Genomic DNA, 21,372 nt, shown 5'->3' on the forward strand with positions numbered 1-21,372 from the left:
GTTAAAGGTCACTTATGAAAACAGTTAAACTCATGTTTACTTGACACAATTAGACGAATAAGTAATGCATTGTAAATATATTTATAATAGTGTGCATAACACTACAAACTGTTGTATAAATTATGTTATAAAGGATGATTAAAATAGAAATCCGAGAGAAAAGGAACGTCATATATATTTTTTGTTATGCCTTTGAGGATAATATGAGGCGCTATCAATATAGGAAACGGCTTCATATTTTATTACATTCTGGCGGCAATCCAAGCAGAAAAAAAGCCAAATCTTGGGGAGCGTTTAGGAATGCTGCCAAGAACGTTGAAATCATGTGTTATTGGTTGGAGGATGTCAAGTAAAATAATAACAATAAAGTTGGGGATGTTTGAGGGTAGGTTTTGGGGGTTTGCTTGAATGTCGAAGACGATGATAATAAAGTGATACAGATCGCGACATCGGTGCGCGTATCTCAATTAGCAGGGTAGCGTATTAAAGAGGCGGCTAATGGTTATGGAGACGCCGCCGCCACCGTCGAGTCAATATTAATTATTCAATGATCCCAAATTGAAAACTGATTTGTGCAGGAGAGACGCCGTGTTTATGCGGTGCGCCCGATCTCTTAATCTCTCTCAATTACCCGGAGCGCCCTTCCTCGTGCCCACCCCATCGATAACCGCCGCCTCCGCTCTTCCACTCTCAGTCTCCTGCTTCCGCCAACCCCCTTGAGCGCAGCCGCCCCCCGCCGCCTGAACACATTCTCTGTCGAATGCTGCTGCCGCTGCTGCTGCTGCCGCTGCTACTTCGACCGCGTTCCCACCCAGTTTACCGTCACGTCGTCTGCTCCAGGAAGGTGCAAATAATCTTTTGTGTATGAAGTGATTCTGAAATGAGGGGTTCTGCGCTTCTCCACCCCGAACTTCTCTTTTTCAGCTCACTCTCTCATCCTCTTTGTTATCGCTCCCCTTACCAATAAAAATCCAGCGCAGGGGAACGAAAACCGGGCGACACCCTCGGGGGAATATTTTTTACCCCCTAAGTGACTCTCACACCAATAATGGACAATATGTTGTTGCTTAATGGCGACGCTTGTCCCCCTATAATAACTAATCATATGTCCTTGCCTAGATAACTGCCGCCTGTTCCGCAATGTTAACACATTAATTTATATTATTACCAATCTCACCCTCCCACACACACAACTACCCATTATAAAATCAGGTCACTCTTCACTAACAGTATAATTGATTCATGTCATTTAATCAAAAACAAAATATCTGTAAAATCAATCATTTTATATCAGCATATTATTAATGGGCATTGTTTTCAACAATTGAACTAAAATTATTTTGATTACTTTGGTAAATTACGTAATCAACTCTGGGGTTACAAATTGGACGGTAGACGTGTAAAGTTTGCGGTTAAATGCGGACTCATCTTTTAATAATTCGTGGTGTTTAGGAGCGGAGGTAGAGAGGGATGTTTGGAAAACGAGTTGCGAATTGGTTTTAATAATGAACGGCGGCGCGGTCGATGCGGAAGTAATTGCGAGGTAAATGTGTATAGTGAATCATAATACAAAGCAATATTTAATAAATTAATCCGATAATCCTCGCTGGCAAACAAGGACAGAATGCGCGGATGTTGCTGCTACACACTGTACGATGCAGCACGGACATAAATAAAATCCGCCCCTCGGTTGGGGTTCGCTCCCCCGTTCCATCCATTTCCTCCCAACGATTTCTCTCTCTTTTTCCCGGGATTAAACTGGCACCTTTTTATCATTGCAAGTCGTGTAATATTTTTCCATTCCCCCTGTCTGTATCTAATCCATTTAACGTCCCCTCTCCGACCGCCCCCGCCGGCTGTCAGCCGCGCTTAATGCTCCTCTTTATTTCCCTCTAACCCTCAATGCGCACGGCCAAATAAAGAAGGGTGGAACGGGAGAGAAACGAGAGAAGCGAACAAAAAAAACAACCCTCTGGGGCACTACATTCATACCCTCCAGCAGGAAAAAAAACGCACAAAACAAATCATATATATATATATGTGCGAACGAAAATGGAATCGCTAAGAACACGAAATAATTATCTGTACTTGACGCGAATTAATTAAAATTTCGTTGTTTAATAAATCGCGCCTAATCAATTTCTTCTGCCACGAGCACCAGGGGCCTCTCCGTCCATTCTGCGGATTGGTATTGTTTTACTCAATTTTTCTCCCGTTCCCTCTCCAGACATTTAATTTGTTTAAAAGGGTGCTTTATTGAACAAAAATTACGTCGGGGAATGCGGGAGATTTGCGTGGTGCTATTTTTTTCTTTTTAACGCGCTTTGTTTGGGTTATCCCCAAGAGATGGCGTGTGAGCGGAACGAGCTTTGGTAGGGGGCGAGAGGCGACAACACAGAACAATAAAGTTATTATATGTGTTGCGCGCCATTGTATATTGTCGACTATAAAGTTTACTGAATTCATACGATCCCCACCGTTGCTGAAGCCACCCCATCATGAAGGGGATGGTGGCTCTGATACCCCTACCTGCAGTTGAAAGTAATCGCGCTAAATGTTTAATGCATTACAGCTAGAGCTCGCCGGCTCGCGCAGTTTTGTATCCTCCTATCTATTAAACATTTCCGCCCGGGTGGAGCACAATGGCTTTTCCGGTTTGCAGTTGCGGTATTTTTGCTTTTACGTAAAATTTATTTATTTTTTGTTTTTATTCATGTTGTTCGCATGTGTTTGCTGCTTGTGTGCAGTATTAGTAGGGGAGCCGAATTTGATTGCCCGTCGGGCATATCTTGTCACCCCATCGGGTGTGGCTCACCGGATCCCAAAATAATAATCATCATCATCATCGTAATTATTGCGCACCCCCAAACGCCGACGAGATCCAACCGCTCCAAAATCCCCCCGCTTAATCCGGATCCTAATCGGGGGAAATAATATTTTGGAATTGTATAAATCGCGTGTGTAATCAACCGTTCGCAATAATTCTGCCATCCCCGCAGCAGCCGCCACCACACTTTATTAATAAATTCGCAGTTACTCCCCCACGCATCAACGATATTATCATATACAGACACCATATAATTAACATACATACTTTTAAGTCAATATTTATTTAATCACTTTAATGTTTACAACATTTACAATTTTATTGAATTTCTGATTTATTCATTATTTTAGGCAACTTTTCCTTTTAATTACTTAATGATTTAACAGAGTTTTTTCTTTTAATTTCAAATCATTTTTTATTATAATGGCTAAGACAGACGCTAAAAATATAATGTCAAACACATTAATTTTTAATGATTCGAGAATAATCTAGAATAAGAAAAAAAATTGGTGGTCCAAAATTAGACAATTTTTCAATACTAAATTTATAAAGGAAAAGAATATTTTAAAGACTTGTAATGTAATGTAATATGTATTTTACATGTTTTGCAGAAAAGGAATTAAACTTTATTGCGTGTAAACGTTCCCAAACCATTCCACAAAAAAGAAGAATACGCAACCCTATTTTGTGTAGAGTTTATGCGCTGCCGCCTTCCAAAAATGCAAAGCAATAAGTAATTAAATCTTGGTATGCAGGAGAATGGCGAGGGGGCGGTCTGCTGACCGACGGCGGCGGTGGCTTTGAATGCAAATGTAATTTGGTGTAGCATTTCTGCAGCGATAATTAAGAAGGACATGCTTAAACCACTCCGCCGCCGCACAGTACACAACCCCGTAATCCACTAAGTGGTCGAAACAAACAGAAACTAGAGTGCGGGACTTTGCGGTCTCACCCTAATAGAGCTATACACGGCTCATCCGAAACAATTTAAATTAAAATTTAAACTCATTACATAAATTACGCGAATTCTTCGCAACTTCCGCATTTGATTTTCTCCTCGTCGTCGCTGCTCGATCACCATTTAAACTTCGTAATTGAATTTGTTCGACGGTAAATTACATTCGATTGTTTCTGACAAATTTATACATGTATTTTAATGCAAAACAACTAATTAAGGTAATAATTTAAAATATACATTTACATTTTCATTCAAATATTACAATTACATTATTCTTATTGTAATAATTAAATCTTTATTAAGTAGTTATCGCTAATTTTGTTTGAAACAATTTTTGTTTTCAAATTGAAGATTATATCATTGACAACTTGATTCATCATTGTTTTAATTTGATTTTAATTTCAAGTAGGTTTTTGAAGATATAGCGTACGTTTTTATATAATACGATAATGGTCCAACTTAGGCGCTGCTCTAAATTTGGAAACTGTACTTTACTTTTTTAAGTTTTGTGTGAACACACTGTATATGAGATCGGGTTGAGCGGATGTTGAGGGGTTGGGTGGTGTGTGGGTTTTACACGCGTTAAGGTTTAGTCCCATTTCTGACGTGAACGAATTCCCCGGGGGAAATAAAAGCTTCATCGAGTTGGAGTAGCGGAGAAATTGCCCGGAACAGCCGGCGAGGGGTTGTAAAACTCCGTGGCTTCCATGACCTATTTCATCGCGACGGTCGCCTCATTTACTGGATTATTAACAGTACATTCACGAGTCGGATTCTCGGTTACTTTAATGTCACTCTCCTGAAATTCCAGATTAAATGAGCGGCTCCGTTTTATTAGATTGCCGTCGTTTTATTTGTGCACCAAGATGCCGCCGATGGCGCAGGGGGGATGCCGAACAGTTTTAATTAATTAGAGCTCTGCTTGTTTCTTCCACAGAGGAACTCCATATCACCAGCTGAGCGAGAGAAGTACAGACCGAGAACGCCACAGGAGCCGGATCACAAGAAGGTGAAGAAAGAAGAAAAAGATCTTGGCCACGTAAGTATTAAAGTACGTAAGCACTAACATCTTTACTAATACGAGAGGGTTTATTCAAAATCAAATTTATAAACTTTATTAATTAAGAAACCCAACTTAAAAATCGGTATTTGCAAAATATATATAACCGGTTTATATAATTCAATTATGTTCTGCAAATTATATTTTTTTTTTATAAAAACTAACTAACTAATATATTCTGTAGTGCTTCAAAGCCCCGAGTGCGCGGGCGACTAAACTTCTTCCTCTACTTCTTTTTTTTTTGTTGCCCTATAAAGCATTTTATGCAGGCGCGCAACTTCACACAGCTTGAGCCGTAAACGTAACGCGCAATAAACATTTCGCGAGACGGCAGTTTTATTATAATATAAAATGTCGCGCCGGAAGGGTAGTAGTCTCGAAGAAGTGTAGTGGAGGGACGAGGAAAAAGGCACCACCGTGCACTTTATTGTTTCAATTAATTGACTCTAAAAACTTTACTCGTCCTTCCTTCTTCCTCCTCTTCCCTGCCCCTCCTCGAGTTACTTGCCGCCGTCAAATACATACCACGTAATTAACTTTCTTTAATGGCATTTCTCTTTTGATTCCATCTCCGAACCGAGCGTTCCTAACTTTTTAAATTAAATTCTTTACACTTCGCACTCTAAAATAAAAATATAAATAAGAAATGAAAAGGAAGCATCGCATCATTTTTATAAACACTCTTCATATTTTATTTACGCGAAAAAAGAAAAGCAGAAAAAATACAAAAAACGAAGATTATATAACCTAAACCGTATGTAAATATCGTCCGGCTCTGCGGGAATCGGCCGCTTCGGAACACGTTTAGAACCTGCAACAACAACAATAATAATAAGTATAAAAAGGCGAACCACGTTCGTGTAATAAATATGAGTGCGAGTGTAGAGACAGGGCATGAACATGCAACTGATTTGCGATACGTCCGAGATAAAGGAACCATGATTATAAATAATTTATAAGCTCCGTAATTAGAGTTATGTGTTCGAAAAATTTGTTGTCGTTTTCTATTTGCGCGATGGGATGATGTGCGCTCTGCTCTAAGCCTCTTCGAACATAATGTGACATCGCCGAGGTCTATTTACCATATAATGGTAGGCAACGGCGTCTCTTTGACTTCTCGATACGTGACTACTACTGCAAATCACCCTTTGTTCTCATTTACGGCTGCATACAAATGGTTATTCCACTCGGGGCACAGTTATAATTATCGTACAAATATTACCCATGGCGGCAATAACACTTTACATTTTTATGGCATGTTTGCGGATGATTGTTTCCTTTTTTTATTATTACTTCTTTCTCTCCTTTCGTTATTATTACTATTTGTTGCCTCATCTCTCCCAGTTGAGATCTTGCTCTGAAATCTGAAATTTTATATGATTCAGTCTAGAGTTTATACAAAAACCGGTTTTCAATTCAAATATTTAAAAAAAATCAGTTTTATATCAGTATATTCATAGTACTACAAAAATATGATAAAATACAATACTTTGGATGATAAAGGACCAATAGATCCATATATTAATTAAAAAAACTATATACAAATTTGCATATTTGATAATTTAATAATTAAATAAAAACAAAATAAATTTTGTGTAGATTCAAAATTACCTTATATAATATTTTTCTTATATATTAATAATATTATCAGTGTTCAATACCAGTTACAAATTTATAAAAAATGGATAACTGGTTTTTCAAAACAGACAAACCTTACTAAACACTATTTTTATCTTTTTACAGCACAGCGATGGCGAGAAGAGCGATCAGGATTTGGTGGTTGATGACGCCTCAGAAGATCCAGTCTCACCACCCAACGGAACTGCATCTCCTCGCGAGAATGGTATCGATAAGATGTCGAAAAAGGAACATCCAGGACCCCACAGCCCCAGATCTGGAACATCCAGCAATGCTTCAACGCCATCCGCGAAGAAATTAGATGCGGATAAACCTTCAACACCCATCTCTAAACCAGTAACGCCGACGTCAGCTGCGGGAGCAGCTCCTGGAGGTAGCGGATTGAAGCCAGTGGTAAAACCGCCTCCACTCGGACAATACCCATACCTAGCGGGAATGTCAAATGGTAAGGCTCGATGATCATTCATGTATTCTCGAACGATGAAAATGTCCGCAGGGCTTGTAATGTAACAATGCACTTTTAATTAATGTGTTTTTGTTTCGTTGCCGAACAATAGTGTGCGGCAGTTAATTAAAACCTGCCGCCTCTGTAGCTTGTTGTTGAACTTGTTGCTCGTCGGTTGGTTGCTTTCGGTGTAGTACGTACATACAATAAAGTTATCGGTTTGTTTTTCTTTTCTTGTCTTCTAGGCGGTGGTCCGCATGATTTGCAAGCTGCCGCAGCAGCCGCTGGGGCCTATGGGGTGATGCACAATAATCTTCCTCCGACGTTGAACAATTATCCTAGGCCACCACTTCAAGTGGGTTACGATTCACATTCACAGATGAGGGCACCCGTCGTGCCCGGCATTGGGATTCCTGGAGGGAAGCCGTAAGTTCATCGAGGAGTTTAATTGATTCAAGGTATTAATTGTTTCTCTATTTTCTTTTTTAGAGCTTATTCTTTTCACGTGAGCGCCGATGGACAGATGCAGCCAGTGCCCTTTCCGCCGGACGCATTGATTGGTCCGGGTATACCAAGACATGCGAGACAAATAAATACCTTAAGCCATGGTGAAGTAGTCTGCGCCGTGACTATTTCGAATCCGACTAAATACGTGTACACGGGTGGCAAAGGATGTGTTAAAGTTTGGGACATCAGTCAACCTGGATCAAAGAGTCCAGTCTCTCAATTGGATTGCTTGGTAAGCATTGCTATCTTTTGTAGATCTTTGCCTCCTTTGCGGCTGCACTTATGACCCTTTTGTTGGTCTTAAAATGGCAACTATTTTATACGGCCAATAAAGAATGAGGGGTCTTAAAGTTCAGACAATTATTATCAATGTCGATCTTAAATGATCTTCTGAAGAGCTGTTAAATTTATATTGAAAACTACTGAACATGAACAAAGTACTTCAATGTAATTTTCATTCAAAATTATAGCTTTCCATACAAAGATATTAATAAATAAATTTTCATGACAAGATAACACAATTAAAATGAAGCAACTAAAAAAATGATAATTGTGATAAACATAGTAAAAATTTACTCTATATTCATAATTTATACTATTTCAATCACTTCATTTGATTTGCTATCTTTATTAAAATTTTGAAAACAATTAATATGATAACTTCTTCGTTTGGTTAATTATTAAATTATAATATCTTTATGAAATATTTAAGAAGAAGAATAAAAAAGTTGCCTCTAACCTCATCCATTAAAGTAACTGCTTCCTTAAACCACCATAGTCTATAAGACACGGTCTCTCTTTTTTTTGCTGGCACCAGTTTTTTCCCCACTCGTGAGCTGAGAGTCATTATTTTCTCGAAAATACGCTCGACTTGTCAGAGTTCTTTATTTCTCATTTATACGGGCGTAAAACTAGTTTACTGCTGTACTCTTTAAGCGTTTCATGTAATTCCATCATCCTTCGATCGTTTATTCATGCTAATTATTTCTTTTAAATCTAAATGCTACTTTATTACAAAGTAATCTAATTACAATTTACAAAATTAATCTCTTTTCTAAATGTTTAAAAATAGTTGAAACATCTATCATCTATTAGCATAACTGATTCTATAAATGATCATAGTATCTTGTAATAGTAATTTTACTCTTCATTATTCCGAGAGCATTTATTTTCTCGAAATTAGTTTAATAATTTTTATTTGACAACTTAATTACTATTTAAACATTTTTTTGTATGATACTTTAATATGTTTATTATTTCTTATTATTTATAAATTTAATGCTGTGTTTTACATTGACTTGTATTTATCCATATAAACACTGGTACCAGTTTCTCTATTTTCTTTTAAAATTTTAGTTTTATATTAGTCCTTGAAACTGATGAAAACAAGTGTATTCATTAAGCGTATTATGTAATTATATCATTCTTTAATGGTAACGTTAATAATTTGTAAGTGTCAGTGTTGTACTGAAATTCCTCGATTCCAATTTAACGTCATGTTCTGTTTTCGTTTGCAGCAACGAGATAATTATATCAGATCTGTAAAGCTATTGCCGGACGGAAGAACGCTGATTGTGGGCGGCGAAGCGAGTAATCTATCAATTTGGGACTTGGCAAGTCCGACGCCACGGATTAAGGCCGAATTGACGTCAAGTGCACCGGCGTGTTATGCATTAGCAATTAGTCCGGACTCTAAGGTGTGCTTCAGCTGCTGTTCCGACGGAAACATCGCAGTCTGGGACCTGCACAACCAAACACTAGTGCGACAATTCCAAGGCCATACGGATGGTGCCTCCTGCATTGACATTTCCGCAGACGGCACGAAACTGTGGACGGGTGGATTGGACAATACAGTGAGGAGTTGGGATCTGCGAGAAGGAAGGCAGCTCCAGCAGCACGACTTCAACTCGCAAATATTCTCACTGGGATACTGTCCAACCGGGGAATGGTTGGCCGTTGGAATGGAGAACTCTAACGTTGAGGTTCTTCACGCCTCGAAGCCGGACAAATACCAATTGCACTTGCACGAGAGCTGTGTTCTTAGTCTAAGGTTTGCCGCATGCGGCAAGTGGTTCGTTTCAACGGGCAAAGATAATTTGCTGAACGCCTGGAGGACACCGTACGGTGCTAGCATATTCCAGGTAACTATACGACCATCAACAAATTACCTAAGTACAAACGCATTGACTAATTATATTCTATTTTCACAGTCGAAGGAATCATCCAGTGTCCTCAGCTGCGATATCTCGGCGGATGACAAATATATCGTGACAGGATCCGGTGATAAGAAAGCCACTGTCTACGAAGTAATTTATTAGACGCGTACAGGACTCAAAAGTGCAAGTTAATACTCAAATATTAGAGCAAAAGTGATTCATATGTAGATGAATTAAAGGAACGAACAGAAGGAAAAAGAAGAAAAGAAAAATAAGTAAAATTGGACAATTCTTTAGTTTTATTGATTATATAAAGAAATGTGATAATTATTTATAATAAACATTTTGTGCTTATAAAACTGTCACATGAGAGAAACAGAGGAAGAATTGATTGGTTCGGAGGTGAAGAAATCAAGTTCTAGGTGATCTGAGGTAAATAGTGCGTAAGGTTCAGTTCATGATCTCCATGACAACAGCGATTATGTACGTCTTTATTTTTCTCCTGATTTGCTTATTTAAAATATAACTAATGTAAATATTTTAAATTAAATTTCATTATTACAAGCTCAACATATACAATATATATATTGACACAAACTTATATATATATATTTATAGTTTACGCTGCTGACAAAATACTTAAGTATGCCCGCATTGTTTTTTATTATTGGATTCTATACTAGAAAATGGTGTAAATATATTTACGAAAAATGAAGATGTTCCGAAAATTGGACTATCAGGACACAGTGCACCGTATTTCTCTTCTATATACAATTATAATATTTTTTTTTGTATTTCATTAATTTCATTTGTTATTTAATATTTAGCAGGCTAGATTTTTCTTTCGTTTTTTTTTGTAATTCAACAAAGATTTAGCAAAATGGCAAAAAAAACTAGGCTCTTTCATAACTTCCTTGCGAAGCCACACGAACATATTGTAGATACAGATTATATTTTTAATGAGCTCAAGTTATGAAATAAACACGTTGTTTTTTTGGCACTTTTGCTAAACATGGACTATAAGTAAACAAATGTATATTGTCTTATATATTTGTAATTATATATATATATATAAATGGAAAAAAGCAAATACTATAAATATGATGAAAAAAAAGTATATATATATCTAGTACGAAGAATTTAAAAAGCATCTGAATGTTGCCTACACAAATTTGCTCCAATTTTGCATGTGCAAAAAAAATGAATTAATGAAAGTATATATATAAACATTATATATATACATATGTATTAGGTACCTTTGTGTAAAATCAATGTTTTTTCGTTTAATATATATTTAGATAAACATTATATGAAAATGATGGAAATTGAAATAAATCCTTATTTATGTTGATAGAATTGTAGATAACAAAATTTATATTATTGTTTAAAAAAAAGGAAAAGAGGAATTTGATTTGACGAATTTTTTTTGGACTTCTCCGCAAAAAAAAAAGATTTTACGATGTTTACTTTATTATTGTTTTTTTTTTTGGCTCGAGTATAGCAAGGAAATTGGCAAAGCGTAGATAGGTACGTGTATATGGCTATTGAAATTATTTGTGTAAATCATGTTTTAAATATATTATATGAATGTTTTTTCCTTTTCGTTCGGTATTTAGAAACGAAGCAATCGTTGGTTCCTTGCTATACAGCAAACACTGTACAGTGCTCTAACATGTTGTGTTCATAATTTACATGTTCTATTTTGCTCTTTTGATTTCTCTCTTTTATTTTTATTTTTTGGTAACAAAAACTAACAATAGACCAATTACTTGAACTCAGCATATACCTCAACACAAGTAAACAATAGCCCAAACAAATGTATTTTTATCATACAACAATAAAATGTATGTTTATTGCAAGAATTCCCCATGTTGTTTTTCATCTGAATTTATAAATCTCTGCGAATCCACGTGTTTTCTTTGAATGTAAAATTGTCGACGTGATGTCTTAAATTTAACATTAAAAGAAAGTCATCGTTCTGAATTAACGTTTGTATTTATTTTCAAGGATTCATTTTTCACATAGCTTTCTGTACAATTAAATTAAAGAAAATTAGTTTGTTCTTTTTATATATATATCGCGAATCCGTGTAGAATTTTAAATACATCCGTGAACAGTTTTCTTACAATATTTAATCATGCGCGGTGTTTTTACATAGGTGATTTCAGTGAAGTCTAGCTTTTCTGGTTGCCTGAACTATTTTGATATTTCAAATATATTTATAGAATGGAAGCCCTTAGATAATTCACATTCCAGACCCAATTAGAATAATACTTTAATACAAGATTTATCTAATGTCTTAATTGGATTAAGTACATAATTCCAATTTAGATGTACTTTTTATTTTTATAGTCTATTAGAAGACTCATCACCGACTATTTTGTAAAACACTATTAGATTAATTTTGTATAATTGCTAATTGTCAGGTTCTTGCCTAATTTGTAAATTTCGAAAGAGATGCATGTATCTAAAGCTACTTTTTGTACGTCAAACAATAACTTTTGATCATAATGTAAATTTATTTATAATCATAAAACTATTTTTGTATAGTGAATACACTGAGATGCATATTAGAAATCACTGATTTAATATACTCTCAACAATAATCAACTATATTATTCATAAAAAAAACTATATATTTGATTTTAAATGAATCATTTGTAACTGATATTTTTTTTATTACGAACTGATTTGATTTCTAAGACACGATGAAATTTTTTTATTTGAAGAGCAAAATAAACATGTTAATGGCAAAAAGGGCTATTTATTGTAAAGAGTAGAGTTGTAATTTGAGGATGTACATTATATTTGTATGAAATAATTGTTATTGTGTTTAAATATATAAAATCAGAAATAGACAATTTCTTATTGAATCGGACGTGATTTTTTTTTATTTTCATTATTTTAATACAGGAATCACAAGCAACCTTTGAAACAACCTTTTATAGAACAATGTCAAAATATTCAAATGTTTAGAGTGAATTTTTGGGATACTTTTGATATAGCTACTGGTAAGTGTTTATTTTTAGATTAAATATATGTTCCAAACTACCTTTTTTATAATATTATTTATTACTTAAATAATTATTTTAGTAGTTTAAATATATGTAAAAAAACAGCTGTTATATATTTGCTTCACAATTGAATTGATACCATAAAAATATGGTTTGTTACATTTCAAGTACCAAATACAGTGGAACCTCGCTTAACGAGTAAAATAAATTGTAAGATAAAATGATGCGTTCCATTTTATCGTATTTTACATTAGTTTATATGGGGAAAAAATGTTCACTATTCGAGTAAAAGTCTGGAAATTTTGGAACGCATTATCGTCGTTAGGCGAAGTTCCACTGAATATGATTTCTATTCGATATTCTTATATTTGATATTCCAATTTATATTGAGTTTTTAAAGATACGAAAATATTAACTAACTTATGCAACATACAGCAATATCACCCCAGTACTATGCGAGGAATTGCTGTACTAAGATTTTACACCAGACTTAAAGAACATATTTATTTTACGTTTCTGGATTTCAAAAATATGCTTAATTTGTATAATATAAACTAAATTTACTGTAAGTAATCAATTAATAAATGAACCGTTATTTTATAAAGTGGTATAAGTCCATATATCGAATATTGTCAATTCGTGTGATGTTTTTAACATTATAATACTGTTAAATTATATTATGCAATGATAATTATTAAAAATCTTAAACAAAATAATCGTTTTTTTACCTTCTAGAGGATTTATACCACTTTCTTTGGTAAGTCTTGTTGCTTGAAACGCTTCAATCTTCGGCGATGGTTCTCTGTCAGCTCCACAGCAAGGGGGTTTGGGTAAATATCCAGCCGGTGTTGATATACCACCTGGTGACCATTCTCAGTGTCTTTGGAACCTCTGGATCACATCGATAGTAGCGTTACATCCAGACCCCCATAATTGAATGACGTATGTCCAAATGGGTTTAATAATAGCTTTATATATCAGTACCTTGTTTTCAATTGAGATGTCCGAATTTCTGCCAAATCCAGTATAATTTTTCAACCTGAAGTGCCAGTTGTTTCCTTTTAGCCTTTATGTGGTTCCTCCAGGTGAGGCGAAGGTCCATGTGCATACCTAGGTACTTGGCTTCATCAGCTTGTGGTAGTGGGTTGTTGTTGAGAGCAACCGGTGGGCACGTCTGTCGGCGCATTGTAAATGTCACATGCACAGGGCCCCGAAACACTACCGTGAGGTACACCGGAGAAAATGGGTCGTAACGAAGTTAACTCCTGCTTCAGCTTTACCTGAAAGTGCCTTCCCGTTAGATATGAGTGAAATATGTCGAAGTATGGGCTTGGCATCTTTTCAGTTTGTAGAGCAGTCCTTCATACCACACTCTGTCAAAGGCCAGAGAGATGTCAAAAAAAGCGGCGGAGCAGTAGTTTTCTCCTCCAAGCTTCTACCAATCACGTCTACTACCCTGTGTATCTGTTCAACGGTACCATGCTGCTCGAGAAAGCCAAATTGGGGATTCGGAATGATATTATTTTCCATCAGCCAGGGCCTCAGTCTAAGTAGCAGCAGTTTTTCAAAAAGTTTCGACATAATCGGCAGGAGACTGATGGGTCTCTAGGAGGTAGGCATTTCAGTTGGTTTTCCAGGTTTAGGAATTAGTATAATCTGGGCAACCTTTCACTGGTCCGGGAAGCATCCAAGTCGCAGAATTGCATTAAAGATCATAGTCAGTACCCTAAGACCAGTGTTAATATGACCACCACTTCTTTAACCTTGAAACGAGTTATTGGGAGTGACATTTGGCATGGTGAAGCAAAGTGTTGCTGAATTTCATCCTCGACCGCATCGTCGAGCTCAAATTTGAAGACGCTGGACAGCTGGTCAGCCAATTCGGCCTTGTCCTTATCAGATCTTGCCCAAGTGCCGTCTGATCTGCGGAGTGGCGACTCCCGTTGTTTTGTCTGCTTCAGGTTTTTTGTTGCTCTCCACAAGGAATACTTGGAGACTGCAAAAGGTGATAGACTACTCGGATAATTATGAAATTTTTCTGTTGTTTTTCAAGCATTTCCTTCTGCTGTTTTATTGCTCTGTTCAATAGGTTTTTGTCAGATGGATCTCTGGTACGTTGGCATTCTTTATGCAGCATCCTCTTCTCCGTAACCGCCCTTCTGATGTTTGCAGGATAATCGTGCTTTAAGTTGCTCGTTTCTGTGGTAGGTGCAGCACTCCAGGCAGCGTTTTGTGTAGAAGTGATAAGCTTTGCAGTCTTTCAGTTCCTCTTTGGATTTCAGACTCATTTTCCTTGATCAAGGCATTCTCTGAAGTATTTCCAGTTTGTATACTTGTTACTCAGTCTTGGAGGATTTAGTAGTTTAAATATGCTGTAATTTAGAGTAACAAATATTGGAGAATAGTCCGAGGAGAGATCTAGGCTCGAGTCTGTTGTGAGATACTTGTTGTAATTCCCTTGGCTGTTCCCTTGGCCCTCCAAAGCTCTCGACCCTTTGTTGTGGTTAGCCTGCAGCCCCAGTTCGTGTGCTTGGCGTTAAAGTCAAAGTCTCAAAAAAGTTTGTATATTGTTCCGTTTTATTATTGTGCTTTAGAGGACAACAGATCCCCGATATTGTAATTGGGCCTCTCCAGTTCTCTATAACTACACTTGCCGCATGCAGGTAGTCTAGCTGGTAGTTTGGTATTAGGTAGTACTTAATTCCTTTTTTAATTATTAAGGCTGTTCCTGCATGTGCTTTGCCATCAGTGTGGTTTGTTGTGTATGTGCTGTAACCTGGTATGTCAATGTAACTTTTGTTGTTAAATCGTGTTTCAGACACCAAGAGTACGTCTATGTTGGTTGCAGTGACTTTTAAACCATACCACCTCGTGGGCATGCTGGACTAGGCCGTTAGGATTCCAGCCTGCGATCATCATAGATAGTTAGTCGTTTCAGCATTTTCACGAGCTCCGTGATGAGGAAGAACATGGATCTAACCTTCCCATCAGTTGCATCATCAGGCCGTAGAGCTGTTGTAAGTAGCTTGTGGTGGTAGGTCGCTGAGAATTTTCAACGAGAACGGTCTCCACTTGCTGCTTTGCGGCTTTAGCATACGAAATGCCGGGTGTTGTTGTATTGGCTATTGTTGTTAATGGTGGCACTTGTTGTTTCGTTCTTTCTAAAACATAATAATTCAAATGAAGAAATGTAAATACACGAATAATCAATTTTATTAAAAATTAATTTCAGTTATATTAAAAAAGAAGATATAAATAAACAAGTGTAAACTGTAATTATTTATTTAAGATAAATAAAAAATATTTTAAACTTATTTCTTCTTTACAATTAGCATAGTGAAGTATTATTCAATGTGTATAGGTGGTATGTATGGTAGTAAACTCATCATATCGCTGTATTTTTCTCTTGTTACTGTTCTTGATGTTTTATACAGTGGTAACATAGTAATTTTGCTGAGATGTTTGTGTCTTCCGTGTTTTTCAAATAAAAATTACTTTAAAATATGCGGCTCATCTCTTTTACACATCATCCAGCATATTTTCAGCCATTTTATCATTTCTTTTGACTTAATATTGTTTATGTGTTGTTTTTAAGGTACTAGCTAATATCTACAAAAGGTCTATGCACATTTAAGTCGTAATAATCAATAATAATTTCAATTAGAAAATTGTTTTTTTTTTACTATTATTACTAAAAAAATATACTATTTTTCAAAATCACGGCTCAAATATTTATATATTTCAAATAATTTTGTCGTTTTAAAAATTGTACTAATCAAATTTAAATACTAGAGTTCCTCATAAAAAAAAGATGTTTTTAATACAAAATACAAATTTACTTTCTTGTAATCTGTTTGAATGTGGTGTTTAGTATATTAACTCTTCAAGTACATGCCTTGGTATTTAATTGTATCTAAATGTCCAGGAAAGAGGAATTACCACCATATAATAAACAATTTCATTAAAACTATGCATAGATTTTATTATGAATATAATTTTTTATTGTTACAAATACATTTTACAAATTAAATTATTATTTTGTCTGGCCATTCAATAAGTTAAATTAGTTATAAATAAGTGTATGTTTTACCTGTTAAAATGTGGTATTAAATAAAGAGAATTTACTTAAATTACATTAATTATAAGATAAATCCTATGATAATTTAGTTAAGCGGTTCTTATAATTTATTTTTAAATTTAGCTAACACTTAAATTTGTGTTAATCTTAAATTATTTTTTTGTTTAACATAATTGTACTGTCAAATTTCCTATAATATAATTACAAAATGTATTTTCGATTGGTAAGAATTAGTAACTTTGGTTGCATAATACTGTTTCCTACCCTGTAAAATACTAGTTTACTGGGATATACCATTAACTACCCTCTGAAGATATAATAAATGACTCATAGATGTCGACACATGCACTATAATATCCATTAATAGTATTTATTACCTATTTTTATAAATATTACTATAATATGTTAGCTGTATTTTTCATTGTTAGCATCATTTTTTTATAGTTACATTAAATCCAATACTCTTATTACTAATATAAAACATTAGTAATAAGAGTTTCATTTTATACCTTTGTAATCCTAACCTTGAAATATGGATAAACAAAAAAAGTTAAAGTATACCACAAAAGCAAACATCATCGGACATTAACACTAACAAAAACAAAATGATGATTTTATAGCCTTAGAAGATGAGGATAGGATTGGAATGAAGATATAGAAACAATAGGGATGATCTAATAACATTTATGGACAATTCAGATAAAGAATTTCAGTTTTATTACACACTTAGTTCTTAACAATTCAGAAGAATATAAAAGTTTAAAACAAAACTTTCGTATATACTTATAATTTACATAAAACTAAAAATAATCATATTTAAATTAGTACGTTGCGTACGTTATAATTTGATAAATTAAAATTATAACGTACGCATTCGGAAAATCTACTTCATTATATAATTTGGTTTTACCGGAAATTAGTTCGTTAATAGAGGTTTTGCTGTATTTGAAATCAAAGAAATACTTTGTTTTATTTTGATAATAAATTGTGTTTACTACATGCATATAAAGGGCTATTGACCGCAGTCTTTACGCCTATTTATTTTATTTACATAATATTTTAATCATGTTGTAAAATCACAACATCATAATTCTTTTGTTTGGCTACGGTTTGAACAATTTGTGCCAATTTGGACGTGGCTTGGCTATCGAACATTTCTTTTCGTTCCGTTTTCAGATATTCTTATCGCTGAAATTGGCGCAAAATTACAGAGATTACACACAATTTAGAACTTAAGCTTAAGCTGATAAAAATAAAAATAGAAATTTTAATGGAAATTTAGTTTATATTATATTATTAATAATTATATGTTAAGGAAATGATTTATAAATGATGTATTTGAATATTATACAAATTAACTAACTTGTGACAAATTGTGTTCTTGGAAATTCATAGGTTAACCGTTAAAGTGTGAAGGTTATAGAATTTGGAGTGAATTTGAAGAAACATTAAAAAGAAATTTCAAAAGGAAATGGTTGTTTGATTTTAATATTAGACAATAATAATCTACATAACTATTGTTTACTTTTTAGTGAAAATATCTATTTCTGATAAATTGGATTTTCACCTATCTGGCAAAGCAATAAAAATGGTTTTCCAAGTTACTAATGAGGCGAATCGCTTTTGGGCATTACCGAGGTTGTAAAATTGACAGGTTTTAAAATGATGACCGTTGTTATCTGGCGTTCTGCGACGTCTAGCCAGCAGTCCCAAAAATTATCTATCATCTGAGTCGATAAAAAGGACTTGTAAATTTTAACACGATCAACAAGAAAAAAACAATGAAGAGAAGCACCTTTTTAACCTGTCCAATTATATTTATTTCGGCATTAGCATTGCGTTACGTGTTTCGTTGAGGTGAATTGTTTGAGAGGTTTTTGTTCCGATTTCGAGTATCGAAATTAAGCAAATAAAATAATGTGCACGAAGGTGGCCAAACTTTGCAGAATTGAAACGGCTGGATTAAGTTCAGTGCGGAGGAATGTAGTCCTGTCGTGCATTCCATTGCACTTTGTCAGTAGTCTTTTCGATATGTGTCTGCACAACTGTCTGTGAGAGAATTACTCATGCAAATTTATTGATACATTTATATTTATGTAGGCAAAACAATTTAACGTGAAATAACAAACGCCACAAAGCATAGAGTCGAATTCTTATTATTGTATATGAGAGCAAGTTCAATATTATCATTCACTATTAAATTTATTATAGTTATCCACTTTGAACTGTTCAGGAAACATGAGGATTTTATTGCTTGGAATTAAGAAATCTTTTAATCTGATCATCATTTCTCTTTGTCCTGATCATCCATCCAACTAAATAGACTGCTTAACTTTTATAAGTTGTCAAAACGTCAACCTTCAAATTCAATCAATAACTTATTTTTTATGTCGTATAATTTTATTCACAATCTGTTCATCAATATGAACTGACATCTTGTAAGTTAACTCCAGTAGTATATTGATGCTCTGCGATTCCACTATTTCCTTTGACAGTGAATATGCTGCTATCCTTAACACTGTTATTGTACATGGACTTGGCTAAAGGTCCATATGCTGAACCTCATTCATTTTACTGTCCCTCTGTGACGAACGATGGCCCTATTGCTGCAATCACCGAGAGGACTTACAAAGGGCCTGGCTTGACCAGGATTCGAACCGGCCACGAAATCGTATGTAAGGCGACTTAACCATTCCGCTATTAGTCGCCCCCAATCAATAACTAAATTTCATTTAATATTTGTTTATCATTTTGAAATTTATGGTTTAACAAAATGTATATAATATTGTCAAGTATAACAAGTACGGAGCAATTTAGACTTCGAAGCGTACAATTATATTCGGCTCATTGTTAGATTTCAGGACCTTAGGCTACTAATTTACAGACCCCCTGTAATGTATTTCCTCCGAGGGGAGAGTCTTTCAAAATAAGAGCCTGAAGCAGTCAGTACGTAGCCTCTGATTATATGACGATCACTATCAACAATGAAAACAAAGCAAAAAAAACTTGCATTAATATTTACGAATGAGAATTTGTTTGGATATTACTCTTGCTATATGTTTTCTATTTACACACTCCTTTTGGTACATTTGATGTTTTGCAATTAACCGATATAACATAAATTGTAACTAGCTTTTAAAAAAAACTGACTTAAAAAAACGGTTTTCAAATTTCAACTTTTCTACAAGACCAGTTTAAACAAAAAAAAAATAGAGAAAAGGGATTTTTACATCTTATTTTCTATTGCTCACACGAATCTATTGCACATACAAAATTTACAGAAATATAAAAAAACTCTCACTTGTTAGAAAACTGGGTTTAATTGTCGGTTTTAAAGCAAACTTATTTGTTATGACTATCGTAAAACGAAAATTCGTAAAGTGAAAAATACATCACTTAAATTTATTGCGTTGATTATAATAACGTTTAACTAATGCACACACAAATAACTGTCAAATTGTATTTTCACAAAATATGTACATAAAGTTATATTCTGATAGAATTATAGTTGAATTATTCTTAATCTGTTGAGGTAATGTTAAAGAAAACTTGTGAAAAATAGCATAATTTTATAACCAAACTTTATTATTCTAGAAAATACCTTTCACCAACCTTTCCGATGGTAAAGGGTTCCGTTTACCGAAGCAACAAATATATACGCCAAACATTGCTTGACTTTTGTTAGCTATAAAACATTTACGAAATCTTTCTCAAGTTATTGTATTTATATAAAATACAGTTATGGGGTTGAGAAAAAAAAACTTAACACATCTATAACGATGTGTATAATCACCTACACAACTTTGTTGTGTTTTCAGTATCTACCTGAAAAATAAAGACAATTATACCAACAAATTTTACCAAAACTCTAAGAAAGCGTAGATTTATCAGTACTTTTATATTTGTTACTGTATAGAAGTAAATAACTAAACACATTACATCATAACCTGATAGTAATAGTGTTAAAAAAACTTATAGGTAATAAACTGAACCAATGTATTTTAATATTAATATTTTACTACCGTAAAATTGATTTTATCTTATAAAATAAATTATATTATTATTATAATAATACAAATATTCATAATTTGATTAATTGTGCTCTGATATCTCTGACATTGATAGATATTTTTTTCATATTCTGCAAGAATAAATTAATAATATTAAATTATTGTAGAACATAGTGTAGGTGTAAACATTTGAAATCAATAAATTAATTTATTTAATAGAGAAGTAAAAGTCACACGCGAATTTAAATTGAAGCAATAAGTAAAATTAACCGGTGACATTTAAGAGAAAAGTTATATAAGTTGAAAGCCTATTATTAAAAAAAATAATATTTCAAAATATTATTGAGTATTCGATTCGGTAAATGTATGCTAATATATTTTAGATTGGGAAATCAATTTCAAAGTGTTGAGTTTTTTTTTGTTATTGTATATATAACTCGTATTTCATTCAAAGTTTTATCATTTAAATAATAATAATTTTACTGTTAATTTTGTTTCATTAACAATGTATACAGAAAAACCTCGCATAGTGCGGGTAATCTGATTTCCAATATTGAAACCGGACTAATCGAGGAACTAAATACATATAAAACGAAACTTTGTCTGTATGATGGGGAAAACCGATGTTTTAGATAAGTTTTGAAATTTTATTAATGTGGAACCGGATTGATAAAAGCCG

General features: G+C 34.2%; 1 protein-coding gene across 1 annotated transcript in view; it reads left to right on the forward strand.

The window, feature by feature from the left end:
* The window catches only part of LOC108558372 (protein groucho-1-like), a gene marked incomplete at its 5' end in the record, with an annotated part of 50,849 nt that extends 40,072 nt beyond the window's left edge, over positions 1-10,777 (forward strand). Inside the window, 6 exon segments of the mRNA XM_017915268.1 lie at positions 4,723-4,824; positions 6,589-6,928; positions 7,174-7,354; positions 7,418-7,667; positions 8,953-9,576; positions 9,646-10,777. Coding sequence (XP_017770757.1) covers positions 4,723-4,824; positions 6,589-6,928; positions 7,174-7,354; positions 7,418-7,667; positions 8,953-9,576; positions 9,646-9,753 — 1,605 coding nt within the window.
* Positions 10,778-21,372: the final 10,595 nt, after the last annotated feature.

The sequence above is a fragment of the Nicrophorus vespilloides genome, unplaced genomic scaffold (genome assembly GCF_001412225.1).
Source record: "Nicrophorus vespilloides isolate i.1.1-1 unplaced genomic scaffold, Nicve_v1.0, whole genome shotgun sequence".
Classification (NCBI taxonomy): domain Eukaryota; kingdom Metazoa; phylum Arthropoda; class Insecta; order Coleoptera; family Silphidae; genus Nicrophorus; species Nicrophorus vespilloides.